Source organism: Talaromyces atroroseus, assembly GCF_001907595.1.
Source record: "Talaromyces atroroseus strain IBT 11181 chromosome Unknown scaffold_16, whole genome shotgun sequence".
Taxonomy (NCBI): Eukaryota; Fungi; Ascomycota; class Eurotiomycetes; order Eurotiales; family Trichocomaceae; genus Talaromyces; species Talaromyces atroroseus.
In genome coordinates this window covers 320,589-333,868 of record NW_017971448.1, presented here as the reverse complement: position 1 = coordinate 333,868, position 13,280 = coordinate 320,589, and the positions used below count along the sequence as shown (strand labels likewise).

At 48.4% G+C, this 13,280-nt stretch overlaps 5 protein-coding genes across 5 annotated transcripts, besides 1 other annotated feature; 1 reads left to right on the top strand and 4 right to left on the bottom strand.

The window, feature by feature from the left end:
- Positions 1-147: 147 nt before the first annotated feature.
- UA08_08860 (hypothetical protein) lies at positions 148-1,071 on the bottom strand (the record flags this gene model as incomplete). Its single annotated transcript, XM_020263906.1, has 1 exon — positions 148-1,071. The coding sequence occupies one exon, from the start codon at positions 1,069-1,071 to the stop codon at positions 148-150; it is 924 nt and encodes a 307-aa protein (XP_020115993.1).
- A 613-nt stretch (positions 1,072-1,684) lies between these two features.
- UA08_08859 (hypothetical protein) lies at positions 1,685-2,809 on the bottom strand (the record flags this gene model as incomplete). Its single annotated transcript, XM_020263905.1, has 1 exon — positions 1,685-2,809. One exon carries the CDS (start codon positions 2,807-2,809, stop codon positions 1,685-1,687), a length of 1,125 nt encoding a protein of 374 aa, XP_020115994.1.
- Positions 2,810-5,460: 2,651 nt separating this feature from the next.
- On the top strand, positions 5,461-6,919 carry UA08_08858 (hypothetical protein; the record flags this gene model as incomplete). Its single annotated transcript, XM_020263904.1, has 3 exons — positions 5,461-5,926; positions 6,146-6,431; positions 6,487-6,919. The coding sequence occupies 3 exons, from the start codon at positions 5,461-5,463 to the stop codon at positions 6,917-6,919; spliced, it is 1,185 nt and encodes a 394-aa protein (XP_020115915.1).
- Positions 6,920-7,494: 575 nt separating this feature from the next.
- Positions 7,495-7,649: a repeat region (Identified by RepeatMasker using a combination of RepBase library and repeat library created with RepeatScout).
- Positions 7,650-8,204: 555 nt separating this feature from the next.
- On the bottom strand, positions 8,205-9,210 carry UA08_08857 (hypothetical protein; the record flags this gene model as incomplete). Its single annotated transcript, XM_020263902.1, has 2 exons — positions 8,205-8,278; positions 8,340-9,210. The coding sequence occupies 2 exons, from the start codon at positions 9,208-9,210 to the stop codon at positions 8,205-8,207; spliced, it is 945 nt and encodes a 314-aa protein (XP_020115914.1).
- Positions 9,211-10,550: 1,340 nt separating this feature from the next.
- On the bottom strand, positions 10,551-13,146 carry UA08_08856 (hypothetical protein; the record flags this gene model as incomplete). The annotated part of the gene is made up of 5 exons (XM_020263901.1): positions 10,551-11,104; positions 11,218-12,735; positions 12,806-12,872; positions 12,932-12,952; positions 13,033-13,146. 5 exons carry the CDS (start codon positions 13,144-13,146, stop codon positions 10,551-10,553), a joined length of 2,274 nt encoding a protein of 757 aa, XP_020115974.1.
- Positions 13,147-13,280: the final 134 nt, after the last annotated feature.

Sequence of the window (13,280 nt, the reverse complement as noted above, 5' to 3'; positions counted from 1 at the left end):
TATATTGGGCGATGATCCTGAGCAACGTGCAATCTCAATGTGAACAGTAAACACTGAATTATAATAGAGGATCTGCAGTCTATTTGCATATTTAGCGATAATCAAGCAATCCGCAGACACTTTATATTTAGGCTTTGCTTCACACGTTTACTCCCTATTCCTCCCCCACTCCTCTCTCTTATCATCCTGTGCAAAATCATGGGTATGGCGCAAGGTCAAATGATCTACTTCATCCAGGTACTCGGCTGCAACCTCAATTTCTCCCTCTCTCTCCAACTGTTGAATCTTCTCCTCAGATGCCCGCGGGAACTTAATCTTCATCACATTCCGGTACCAATCTGCAAAATAAATCAGATTTAGCATGACGCGAACCTCCTCCTTCGTCCGGTTCGGCATCCCCGCATGCCACAGCCTCATGTCCCGGATTAGTAGTCCACCCTTCTTGATACTCGGCTGCACCGGCCCGCCGAAGCTATTCGTCCTCTCCTCTAGTAGATGAGGGAAAATTCCCTTCATTCCATTTTGATCCTTGAAACAAGTCTTCAGGTGCGTCCCGGGCCACAGCTCGGTCGATCCGTTCTCGGGACCGCAGTCGATCAACGCTGCGTTGACCGCCAGTGCAAAGCACACCCGCGGGTGCTCGTAGTGCACGTCGCCGTGTACCGGCTGCCGGCTCTCGCCGGGGAAGTTTGTATTGGCCTTGTGGTATCTCAGCACTGGCTTGGGTCCTAGAACGGCCTTGCAGATGGCGAGAGCGAAAGGGTTGGTTTGGATTACCGGGAAGATATATTCGGGGGAGGCCGGCATGTGCTGGAGAATGTTTTGGGCTTTGGTATCGTAGTTGAATTGCGTTCCTGGGGCGGAGCGGAGGTATTTAGCGTCTGCTGTCATGCGCTTGTTGAGAGGGTCAATGACAGAGTCGGGGATGGCGTTTTCAAGGATAACAACACCGTCCTCAGCGAGTGCGACAACGCCCTTTTCAATGTTGGACTTGGAGAGTCTACCGGATGCCCATTCCTCATCGGTCACCACAATGCGGGCGATGGTGGGGGGTTCGACAGCTGGTGGCATGGCGTGACTGTAGACGGAGAACTTGGAAAGCGTTGGAAAGTAGGAATATGAGTTGAATGCTAATCTCCGGTGTCGTGAAATGACGAGGCCTTAAATAATAGACACCATGTAATATTATACATTAGGGCAACGGCTCGACGTTCCGGATTTCCGTTCAGGGATTAGTGAAAGAGGAAGCGTATTGGACCATTGGACATTGGACTCTTAGAGGCGAGCTAGACTTGCTTACATAGACTCATGGAGTCTTGAACTTCGTCCAAGCTAATCTCAACAGGGTAACTCGGACAGTCCCGGAGCGATGATTGGTCCCACACAGATAAGGTCGTTGAGGAAAGACTTGAAAACATACTAGACTGTCCTATATAGAAGGCATGGATGCGCAAGTGTTGGGCCATACCTATGCACATGTTGCGGAGGCCCAGCCTGCCATGGAGCAAGAGTAACTTGTGGTAACCAAGGCTACTATGAAGGTAGTCCATGGTATATAAGCAAGTAGTATCAAACCTGGATCTTGCTTCTTACCTAGCAACCCTGCTGTGCAACCTACAAGACATCTCATACATATAGATAGCCCATGTACTATAAGGTTAAAGGGAAATATTATGTTGGCGATTCAGTATAAGATCATTGGTCCTTCTTCCACGAAAGGAATCTCCATATCTGAGGAGCACCACATTCTCTCCAGCCGGGCCTTGACCACCTCTACGGTTCTAAATCCCCGCCGAGCCTCCATCAGTACAAGTCTCTCTCTCACAAAATATCTGTCCCTCTGACAGGCTGACGCACCGCCATCAGTCAGGCAAGATCCAGCCATAAACAGAGGCCATAGATGACTTGCAACTGTGGAGCTCTCGATTGGGACAAGACGGAGGTGACTAATGACCGCCCTGCTGCAGGAGACAAAGTCAATGCCGAGTGATTGATTAGACTTTTGCAACATCAGCAGCGCAGCATGACGCATTGCCTCTCCAGTATTGCGAAAGTCGTCAGGTATGGCGTCGGGTGGTGACCATAATTCCAGCTTGTGACGAAGCTGGCTCGCAGTATGTGGTTGATTTGCCACCAAATTCGTGCGGTCTGCGATAAGACAAGATATCTGAGCTGCAATAGAGAGAAGAGCATCAACAGATGCTAGGAAAGCAGTTCGCTGGCCTGTTAGAGAGGCCCATCTGCTGTCTTGGTAGTAAATGTCTGTAAATAGTGATGGCTGACCAGTGGATATCAGGGCCAGAACGTTATGGTATGTAAAGATGTCAAGAATCATCCTCATGTCCTTGTCTGAGCTCCGACAATGGGACAAGTAGGGCGTTACTATTTTGCCGGCGGCAACTAGGTGTTTGACCCAGTCACTGGGACTGTTGGCCTCGAACACCTCGTTGATGCTGAGCATAATAATGGTGGTTAGGGTGCTGATATCACTAAGATCCTTGTCCGTTTCGAGCCGGCGAATCAAGGCTCTGAGGACGCGGCCCTTATAGACGGCGTTGTGACGGGTGAACTTGTCGTAGCGAGAAGAAAGATGGGTGGCAGCTAGCAAAAGTAACGAGTCAAGAACATCTGGACATGAGAAGGCCATTGGGATGATGACATTACGGTAGACGTTGATGGAATCGTCACTGGCGCTGACGATGAGACGCGAGAGTGTGTAGAAGAAGTGATGGAAGAGGAAGGTTTGATCTTCCGATAGGTTCCCCGAAACTATGGGCAGCAGTCTAGGTTGAGAAACCAGGGAGTACATGTTGGAGGGCTGATAAGTCGACTTCACTGAACAGGTATCTGAAGATAGACCATTGAACTTAAGGCAGCCTTGCCTCCCGCGACGAGAGGGAACGAAAGTTGACATCCACTTCAAGCGAAGGGCATAACCCTCGCAATCGAAACCGAGTCGCGTACATGCATTACATTTTGGCTTTGCTTCATCACATCGATACCCCCGGCGACGGCAGGTCCAACAACCTGAGAACGCAAGTCAACACCATCGGACCTGCCGGACACAAACAATCGCCGCCTACCCGTTCTGACTCGCCTGATGCGAGATGTCATTATGAGGCAAGCGTGGTATTTTGAGGTTAAATAATCAAGAACTGGAAAAGGAAAAGAGATGGCCCGTCTTTCGCCCTTATCAAGGCGGTCGACTTGCGGGGTAGTTACTTGTTTGGTATCTAGGGTTAGGGCTAATAAGTTAGGGCTTACGTTGCACGGGGTCGAGTTTACGTAGGGGTGCCCATTTGTGCATAAAAATTCCAGCGTGGCTATAAGAACATCACACAATCCAACAAAACAGAACAGGAAAAGTTGCGACGTCGAGTATAAGCCCGAGGTCGCCGACCATTCTCGCAGCGTCTCGGGACGCCTTCTTCAGAGCTCCTTCAGTTAATCAAATCAGCATTGAGGATCTGATTTTGTTATTTTGCATATGCAGAAGCACAGGCAGGACTCACTAAAATAATTCCAAATCTTCTAGAGTCAGATTACTGCAGCCTAACTCGGAGTGGGTTAGTATACTGTAGTATACTTAATTCCAAGTCAATTTATACGGCAATATGCACAAACAGCCCTACGATGGACCCCGCGATCCACATAATCCTGTCTATACGGAGTATTTTGGAAATTTCTCCCGCATAGGGTACTTCAGACTGGGGTTCCTGCTTGTTAGTCCACGTTCTAGGTTCGGCGACCAGGCTTGTGGCGTTTGGAACATGCGAAGAATCAGGAGAATGGACGACGATTAGTTGGCGATGTCCGACATATCCACCCCTATGCTTCCATCTGCACTGTACAAGTAAGTTTTACTTGGTGTTTTGCCTTCGATCGCCGAGTCTTCTTTGTCTAGCACATCGATCGATCACGATAATAGTTCGCTTGTCAAAGCAAAGAAAGAATGCAAGGAGGCTAAGTGGAGTACGTATTCCAAATCACTGCTTTCTTTGCCTATCATGTAGCACAATTCATTATCACCACAATAGAATTCCCTGATCGTAAGGTCCGTGGGCGTGCTTACGAATTTGATGTTAGTACATGGTAGAATGTACCACGTACTATACAACTGACAGGGTATATATATTAATAACAATAACTTTAATGTCGGCGTCTTCCTTCGCCGAACAGGCACAAGCCACGCTGGTCCTGTAGTTTGTATGTTATAGCTCCTTGGTTCGAGAGTGAATCAATAAGGCTCGGAATATCAAACATGACGGATGGTCCTTGATTTTATTTGAAACATTCATTGAGAACTGTCTCTGTATACTATGAACACATGTAGTTAGGTAAGAAAAAGATGTACGTCCCATTACAGTAAAATTAGTTCAAGATCACCTTCATGGAGCCACCACGGGGACTGGCTGCATTCCACTGGAGCCCGCAGTTGGTGGGGATCTTTTTTGTTCTTGTATGATTCCTGTCTGTCATTAGAGCTTTGACACACTTATACCGTATGTCGTACGTCGTGTTTGTAGATCTAGTAGTAGCAGTTTCCATTCGGTGAACCCTAATCGACAATTAATGTCTGGCTAGTCCAACCACCCGCGACTTTGTTTTTTTGCTTAATTCCTAAAGATCTCAGGCAGATCGCGAGATTTCTCGGATTGATAGTAATGCCCACATGAATGTGCGTCTGTCAGGCACATGTATCAGCAGGGTTTCCAGTCACCGTCCTTGATAGCAACCTAGCTACCTACTTAGGGGCAAATCCGACACAAATTCATAACAAGCCGAAAGAATAAAAGGACGACAAAGCTTACTATATAGTCTCTACTCAGTCTGCTTCTTCAGGGACGGTACTGGATTGAGCACCGCTTCCTTCTGCTGACTCAACTCCTACGACAGACCATCGAATCAGGACACTTGTATTCCCTACCGGCTTTTTCCTTCTTTACGTCGAGTTATATAAAAGTGGGAGCATGAAAGAAACGGAGCATCAAGGCATCTGGTGTGAGACGACAGCTGACGTGTGTTCACTACCAGCTTTCTCCTTCTTTACGTTGGGACATCTATGAGTAAGAGCATGAAAGAAACGGAACATCGAGGCATCCGGTGTGAAACGACAGTTGACGTATATTCCCTACCGGCTTTCTCCTTCTCTACGTTGGGACATCTATGAGTAAGAGCATGAAAGAAACGGAATATCGAGGCATCCGGTGTGAGACAGGGGTTATATAAAAGAAGCGCCTCAGGACCGCTGAACCCATGGCTCAACATGCCCAAGAACGTTCTCCGCCAACCTATACCCTGAACTCGACTTTTCAAAGTCACCATCAACATCAACGGACATCTAGGAGGCACGTAGCTGACAGCTACTCCTGCTTTACCCACACAAGCAACAACCTCTACTGTCATTCCTACGGCGATCAACATTCAGGACACTTGCAGCAGAGAAGAGCAGTGCCCACAATGAGTACATCAACTGGGAACACGCGATCTCGAAAGAGACCATTTCCTGAAACCAATTTGGCCAACGACCGTGATGTGCAAGCCTACTATAAGAGCTTCCACGATGGACATCCCGTCATGTTGCCATTCTCGCTCATCGGCGGTCCTTTGGCAGGGCACTTCCCAGAACAAGTCATTAACATAATGCGCTACATCGGAAAGCATTATCAAAAGCAACCTCTGCCAGAGAACTTTATAACCCAAGCATTGTCAAGCTTAGACTCGTCCTCAGTCTCCAAACCAAGTGGATTTCATGTGCAGGGGTTGACCCTTCTTGCCATCTGTGCCCACGCACACGGTCAACATGACCAGGCGCTCAGCATTGTCCAAAAGGCAGTGCAACTAGCTCTCACGCTCGACATGCACACAGAGGCCTTTGTCAGCTCTAATACTCATGGTTCGCAGCATATGGAAGAAATGTGGCGGCGTACGTACTGGGAGTTGTATGTGGTGGAGGCCTTGATCAGCGCATTGGGGGGCCAGGGGTCTTCTCTAAATGTTTCAGCATCGAATATCTTTCTCCCATCTGACAAGGCATTGACCGTCCGCTCTAGTAGCGAGGTGATTACAAAACCCAAGATACTCTCCCTTCTTTACATGAATCTTCTATACTAACGAAGGCTCATAAAGTCACTACGCCCATCAGGCTTAACGTTCCACAATCTCCATGCTAGATGGCCGAAAACACTCAACTTTGATGATGGCTTGCCTTCGTTCGGCTACCGAATTTTGGCAGTGCATATGCTGGGTCGTGTCCTCGCTCATGGACCGTATTCTTGCCCAACAGGCAAGGGTCAGAACACCATTGACGAGATCGACCGGGCCTTGTCGGAATTGCGGAAGCAAGATGTAGTTCAAACGAGCCTGAGATATGCCAAGAATGTCACACATTTTGAAGAAATGATCTTTCAGGGAAAGATGATTGCCAACTCGTGAGTCCTCTCTTTCGGACGCTTTTTTCATGTCTTTTATTGACAGACTCTGCAGTGCATCCATTTATCTCTACCGACCTCGATCTGCACTCATAACCGTTCATTTTGACGATCCGGCGTTCATGAGTTTCTTCCCCCGGGGTTTCATACAGTTCGCCCAATTGCCCAGCCCCAAAGTCCACTCGGACTTGTTAAAGGACGCAGCCCAGCAACCGCTGCTGGACGCAGCCAAATCGATAGCACGTATGCTGACGAGCGCTGTTGATAGCAACCGACACAGCCCGTTTCTAGTCAATGGGACAATTTTGAGTATAGCTGTCCTCACGGCTGCACGTTACCACCTAAAGCCAAAGGACCCGAACAGAGAGCTGTACAAAAATCAAATCATGGCTGCATTGGGGGTGCTGAAAAAGGTGGAGAATACCTGGCCATGGACGAAGGGTGTGAGGTCAAACTTGGGCAAGGTCTATAAGGGGTTGTTTCCATGAGACGCCTAGACAGTTGTTGCCTTGCAGCCTTGACGGTTCGTGGATCTCAGACGTCTAACTAAGATATAGATAGTTCAATAATGAATCATCATCAACAATTCCCAATGCTGTCTTAATGTAGGTGTATTAATGGTTGTGTTGGGAGGTGATAGAAATGAGTGGCATTTCATTGATGAACTTCATGTATTCTGTGATAGTAATCTTTGGAACTTCATTCTATAAAATGCGATTGCCCAACGGACTGAACGGTACCAAATTTCCTGGTCTGTGTATAGCAGGGATAGCGAGGTATTCGAGAATAAATGCCTGAACTGTCCATTAACAATCTTTTTATTCCTAATCATAACAATAAGGAATTCTCAATTCCTGCTAGAGGAAATGGAGAAAACATAAATACGCTTCAGTCAATCACTCATTCACTCAATTGATGCACAGTCAAGTTGAACACATTCGCAGGGTCGACTTGCTAGACTAAAAAAAAAGGGGGAATATAGTGTTGAAAACAGAATCTAAACCAGGTATATCCTCAAGCGGCTTGGAGTAGGAGAAAATGACTGATAACTACTTCTATTTGACAATCTTCCATCACATTCCATGAGACCTACCTGCGACTAATCTCATACACGTTTTCTTTATACCAAAGGCCTTTATCCTCATATAAAGCCTTTTGTGATCTCACACGTTTCGCGTTTCTAAACGGCTGAAAATGATGCCAGATTGTTCAGGCATCCAACTCCCTCTACCAAGGTACATGCATAACATATGACATCCCAATTCCAATTTCTACAAACGCATTCCATGCCAAATCTACAAAAAATATTAGAAAGAAAAAAAATAACAAAGTTGATAAGAAGTGAAGAAAACACCCCCCCCTGTCTTGATTGATGAATCATCTCAGGACTTAAATAGGGGGTAGCAATATACGCGAAACCAGCGCGTAGCAGAAAACCGAAAAAAAAAAAAAAAAAGAAAACAATTTTAGCTGGTTTAGTTTTTGTTATTCCCTTCATCTATCATGTAGATGAGAGGGAGAAATTTTTGGAAGAAATATCAGACAGAAGGGAGAAAAAGAAAGTGAAAGGAAAGAATAGAGCATGTACATCAAATCAAGAATTGACAAAAAGCCAGGATCTGAATTCCAATGCTTTTTGGGAGGGAAATGAAAAATTTTTCTCTAATAAAAAGAGTTATTTGATCAGGCCACTGGCTTGACGGTTCGGTTTGATTGAATGAGCGAATCTCGACTTATGTATATGTATATGTATATATACCATCATGTACATTCTTATGATGATGCAACGACCATAGGATCACCTAGTGGCTTCAGAACGTTGTCGCCATATTCACCAGCGTAGTTACCTAGAATTTCCGTTAGTTTCTTGTTTAGTGAGGGGATCGAAGAATGAAAAAAGGTTCATACCAGCTGGATAGTAATTGCAAACGGTAAATGGCAGTGACATGGAAGAACCCGAATTTCCCAGAGGATCACATGTCACAGTAGCACAGCCCACGCTGGTTGTATCCACCCAGACAATCTGACTGAAGTGGCCCCAGCTGTCGAAATCGCTCATGGACGGGCTCGCCTCTCCATACAAACCTTCGTAGTTCATCATCTCGTCGTTGTACATCATGTTTGTGATGATCTCATCGACATCCGCGGCAGCGACGCCAAAAGCGATGTTCTGGCCATAGTTGGCCGCGGGGCCGAGGTCGGTGTTGTGGCCGTAGTTGCAGGTGTTGGCCAGCGCGAGGGCACTCTCGGCCAGGGTCGAGTTCCAGATCAGATCAGAAGCGGAGTGGTTGGCGCGGTGGATGTTGTGGGCTTCGATGACCATGGCCTGGTAAGCGGAAGTGGCGGTGGCAGTGGCAGTGGCGCTAGACGATGTCGATGTAGACTTTGATGTAGTTGAGCTTGAGGTGGCGATTGATGTCGTAGTCGGCTCAGCAGAGGTGGACGTGGACCAAGATGAGGACGAGGAAAAGACAGACTCGCTGGTGGACGACGACACGGGGTGCATGTCATTGTTAACACGGGCAAGCGCAGCTTCGGTTACCGGCGTGCTGGTGGCGGAGACAGAGGAAATGGCTGCGGTGGTCGAAGTGGCAGAGACGGGCGAGGGAGTGGTTGTTGTTGATGTCGTCGAGACGGCCAAGCTCGTCGGGCTCTCGGTGACGGTGACGGTGACGACGGTCAGCTCGACATCGGTGACCACGACCACACGGCGGTCAATGGGAGTGGCAAGCGCACTCCAAGCGCACAAAGCAGCGCCAAACAGCGCGGAGCCTTTCATCTTGTCTCTTTTTCTTTTGTTGTTGTTGTTGTTGTTGTGTGTAGATTCTGTGTGAGGTATGTGTTCTTTTCCAAACAATCGGACGGCTTCTCCAGGAAGTGAGGCGAGTGGGATGATAACGACTGGCTGAGCAGATCGACTGCTCGGACGCTGTGAAGGAGTGAACAGCGGCGATGGGCAAATGAATAAAGAAGGCGATGAAGAAAGGAAAGTCCTGCAGACACGTTGAGGGAAAGAAGAAGATATACTCCGTGAAGAAACGAAGGACGGCCACGGAGCGTCTCAAACGAATCGATTAATTAATGAGCCAGGCGTTCCAGACTCTGCTTAGCTTAGCATGGCGGCCGGTGGACCAGACGTTTTATTGTCATTATTATTATTGTTATTATTATTATTATTATTGTCGCTGTTGATGTGGCCATGGCAGGCATATAATACGGTGCTGGATGTTCGAGTATGGCGGGGACCGGCCAGCCTTTGACGTTCCATTGGCATGATTCCCCTGCAGGGGCGCGTCCCGTGATTGGCGGCGCCCCCCTGGAATTGGAGATCGTCCGCAGGGGCTAGTTTCACCTTTTTTTCCTCTTTCTGCTGCAAAGGCCGATCGATCGATCGCAGAATGCCAGACTGCACAGAGGAACCACAACATGTATCGCAAAGCATGAGGCTGGCACATTCCGCACATTCCTGCCGGGATATCCTCCACGACCCGAGGGCCTACGGAGATGAAGACTCGTCATATTTCAGGAGGAGCCGCGGAGGCCACAGCAGTTTCATGTTGATAGTCGCGCTGGCCTGAAATTTGCGGCCGGCCCAATCAGCGGCCTTGCTGGCCTCGACGCAGAAATTAATCGCAACAGCCACTACTCCGTCTCACGTGAGTTACTATGCAACTAACTTAATCCTGTCTGGCCTGTTGCTGAATACTGCCGTAAGTTACAAGCAGCCAGTGTTTGGTAAGCATTTTCAAGCGGAATGGACGGGGGGGATAAACCTTTCCATCAAACAACGTCAAGAGCCTGGCGTAGTAATAAAAGGAGAAGGAGGGGAAAAAAAGAAAGAAAAAAAAAAAAACGTTGGCAAAGGCGGGAATCGAAACCCTGTCGTGGTGGGGCAAAAAGCGGGTGGAGCCAGCAGAATCGCTGCGTCTTATTGGACAGATCGATATATATATATATATATAAGAGACTGTGCATACAAAAGATGTACTAGTACCTAACTAGCTTAGTTAACTATAAACCAAGCTTTTGTCATCAACACCACACACAACACAAGAGAAGAAAGAAAAACAAGTACTAACAACACCGGAATTCTCAGCACGGAGTTATACAATATAAGCCCTACAAATCCACCACTCGGCAACTGCCCGTCTCGCAAACAAGCAAAAAGTTCTTCGGCGGCGTCCCGGGCTTGAGGTCTTTGAACAGTGGATTTCGCGTCTGGAGCCACTGTGACGATGCCCGAATATCAACCATGGCCACGGTCGTCGTCGACGTAGACGCTGCTGGCCCGGCCTCAGCACGGATTCGCTCACGTAGCGCATCCTGCGTATCCGCAGCAAGAACACCGGTGACGTTTTTCACGCCCAGCTCCAGACCAACAATCGCATCCAGTAGATTCACGAACAAGAACGGATGCTGCATCATTTCAACCGAAAACGTGTTGCACGTCTGTCGCGCTAGCTGTCGGTAACTGTCGTCCTCTAAGAGAGATCCCAGTCGCACCAAGTTCCGGGCTATGATGCCATTGATCGATGGTGTTGCCGAGTCCGTGCCGCTCTTGAGCCGTAGGAGTGGCCCTGGCTCGCCTGGGATTGCTTCTGACGACGTCGTATAATATCCCGCTGAAGTGCCGGGCTCTGCACCGGGGGCGCGGAAATGTTTGTTTAGATGTTCTGCAATTTTTTTTTTTTTTTTGGTTAGCGGTGTCAGTCATGTTGTATAAATTTGTATGCATTGGAAATCCTTTTCTTAAGGGTTATTAAAAAGAGGACGGAATGGGACTAACGCTGTAGTTGCTCCGCAAATTGTAGATAACTGTCGTCAAAAGTCGCCTCGTACATGGCAATAAGACCATATGTCAAAAATGCATAGTCATCAGCGAATCCAGGGGTATTCCCACGACTACCGTCCCGATAAATACGCCACAACTGACCATTCGAAGTTTCAAAGAGGTTGTCTTTGATAAATTGCACTGCCTTTTGCGCCGAATCTCGGCATTGCTGCGCTTTCACTTTGTCGACCTCGTCCAGCAGAAGACTGGCCTTTGCTAGCGCGCCAATGGCCAGCCCATTCCATGACACAATGATCTTGTCGTCGAGGTCGGGCCGTACACGCGTCCTTTCTCGGTACTCTCGAAGCTTTTGTTTCCCTGTCTTGATGATTCTGATCACCTCCTCTTCACTAAGCCCAAATTCCTTGGCCAGTTTGCTGGGTGTCACCTTGATCGACAGCACATTCTGATTCATAAACTCATCGTGCGGATCGTTCTGCGGTGCAATGTTGCCGTCTGCCAACACGCCCCAATGTCGCGCACATACGCCGGCGTCCCGCTGCCCAAGAACTTGTTTCAGCTCTTTCATCGTCCACACATAAAACGCGCCCTCTCGTTTTTCGGTCTCATTTGCCGTCGGCAAGCTATCAGCATCCTCGGAAGAATAAAACCCGCCATTAGCAGCCTGTATTGGCTCAGTGGTTAAGTAGCTGACAAGGTCGTAGACGGCACCCAGAAACTCCGGTTCATGCGTCGCCCGGAATGCATCCACATAGACATCCAATAACTGAGCTTGGTCATAGAGCATCTTCTCAAAATGAGGCAGCAACCAGTCGACCGTTACACTATACCGTGCCACCCCATGTCCGATATGGTCGCGAATTCCACCGCGAGCAATATTCAAAAGAGTAGTGACAACCATTGCTGTGGCTCTGGCACAATCGTCCTGACCGACAATATCCGATACCGCAGTTGGGTACATACCAAGTCGGATTAGGAAGCTCAGGTTTGCAGGCGTAGGGAATTTCGGCGCACGACCAAACCCACCATAAACAGGATCGTAGCGCGACGCAAAATGCTGGAAGGCTTCTTCAAAGAGCTCAATTTCCAAATCCTCGCCACCCTCCTTACTTCCTTGCTGCTGTGAATGGGTGCCCTCCTCTGCGAACTCCCGCAGCTGTTTGGTGATTTCCTTCGCGCTGTCCAAGCATCTTGCTTGCTGTGTCTGCCATACATCACGGAGCTTCTCCAGGATGTCAACGAAGCCAATGGGATCTTCAGCACCCCATTGCGAGTGCGAACTCGATTGCGGACCGGGCCAGTATGTTCCACCAAAGACGGGCTCGAGATTTGGAGTAAGGAAGACGTTCAGCGGCCAGCCACCCGAGCCGGTTATGGCCTGCACGTAGTTCATATATACATCGTCGATATCCGGTCGCTCCTCTCGGTCTACTTTGACCGGTATAAATGACTCGTTGAGGATGCTCGCCACCTCTGTTGACATGAACGATTCCTTCTCCATGACATGGCACCCTAGAAGCGTTCCGTTAGATCGTTCCCAATCAAATTGCAGCCGCACAACAACGATGGTAACAACACGTACAATGACATGCCGAATAACCGATACTGACGAAAATCAGACGATTGTGTTCCTTCGCCAGTTCAATAGCCTTTGAATCCCACAGTTGCCAAGCAACCGGGTTATTCATGTGCCCGCGAACCTACTCACGTTAACATTGACGATTCCATTCTATTAATCTATTTTTTTTTATTTTCTTCTTCTTCTTCTTTCTTCTTTTTCATGCAATACTACAGGCGGGGTGGGCGTACATAAGGAGATCGACTTTCGTGGAGACGATTCACCAGCTTCAAGCTCGGCGCCGAACCAGCTGCGGCCCCTTGCTGCTGCTGCTGCTGCTGCTGATGCTCGGAGTGATCGGCCATGTTCGCGGCAAGAAACGACAACAAACGAGCGCCTAATCTTCCGTCTGGTTGACGATGAACGAGTCCACGCGGTTCCGTGCAGGTGATTGCTCGCGAGGTTGGGATTGGTGGCGGCGTGTAGCTTCGTCCCCGCG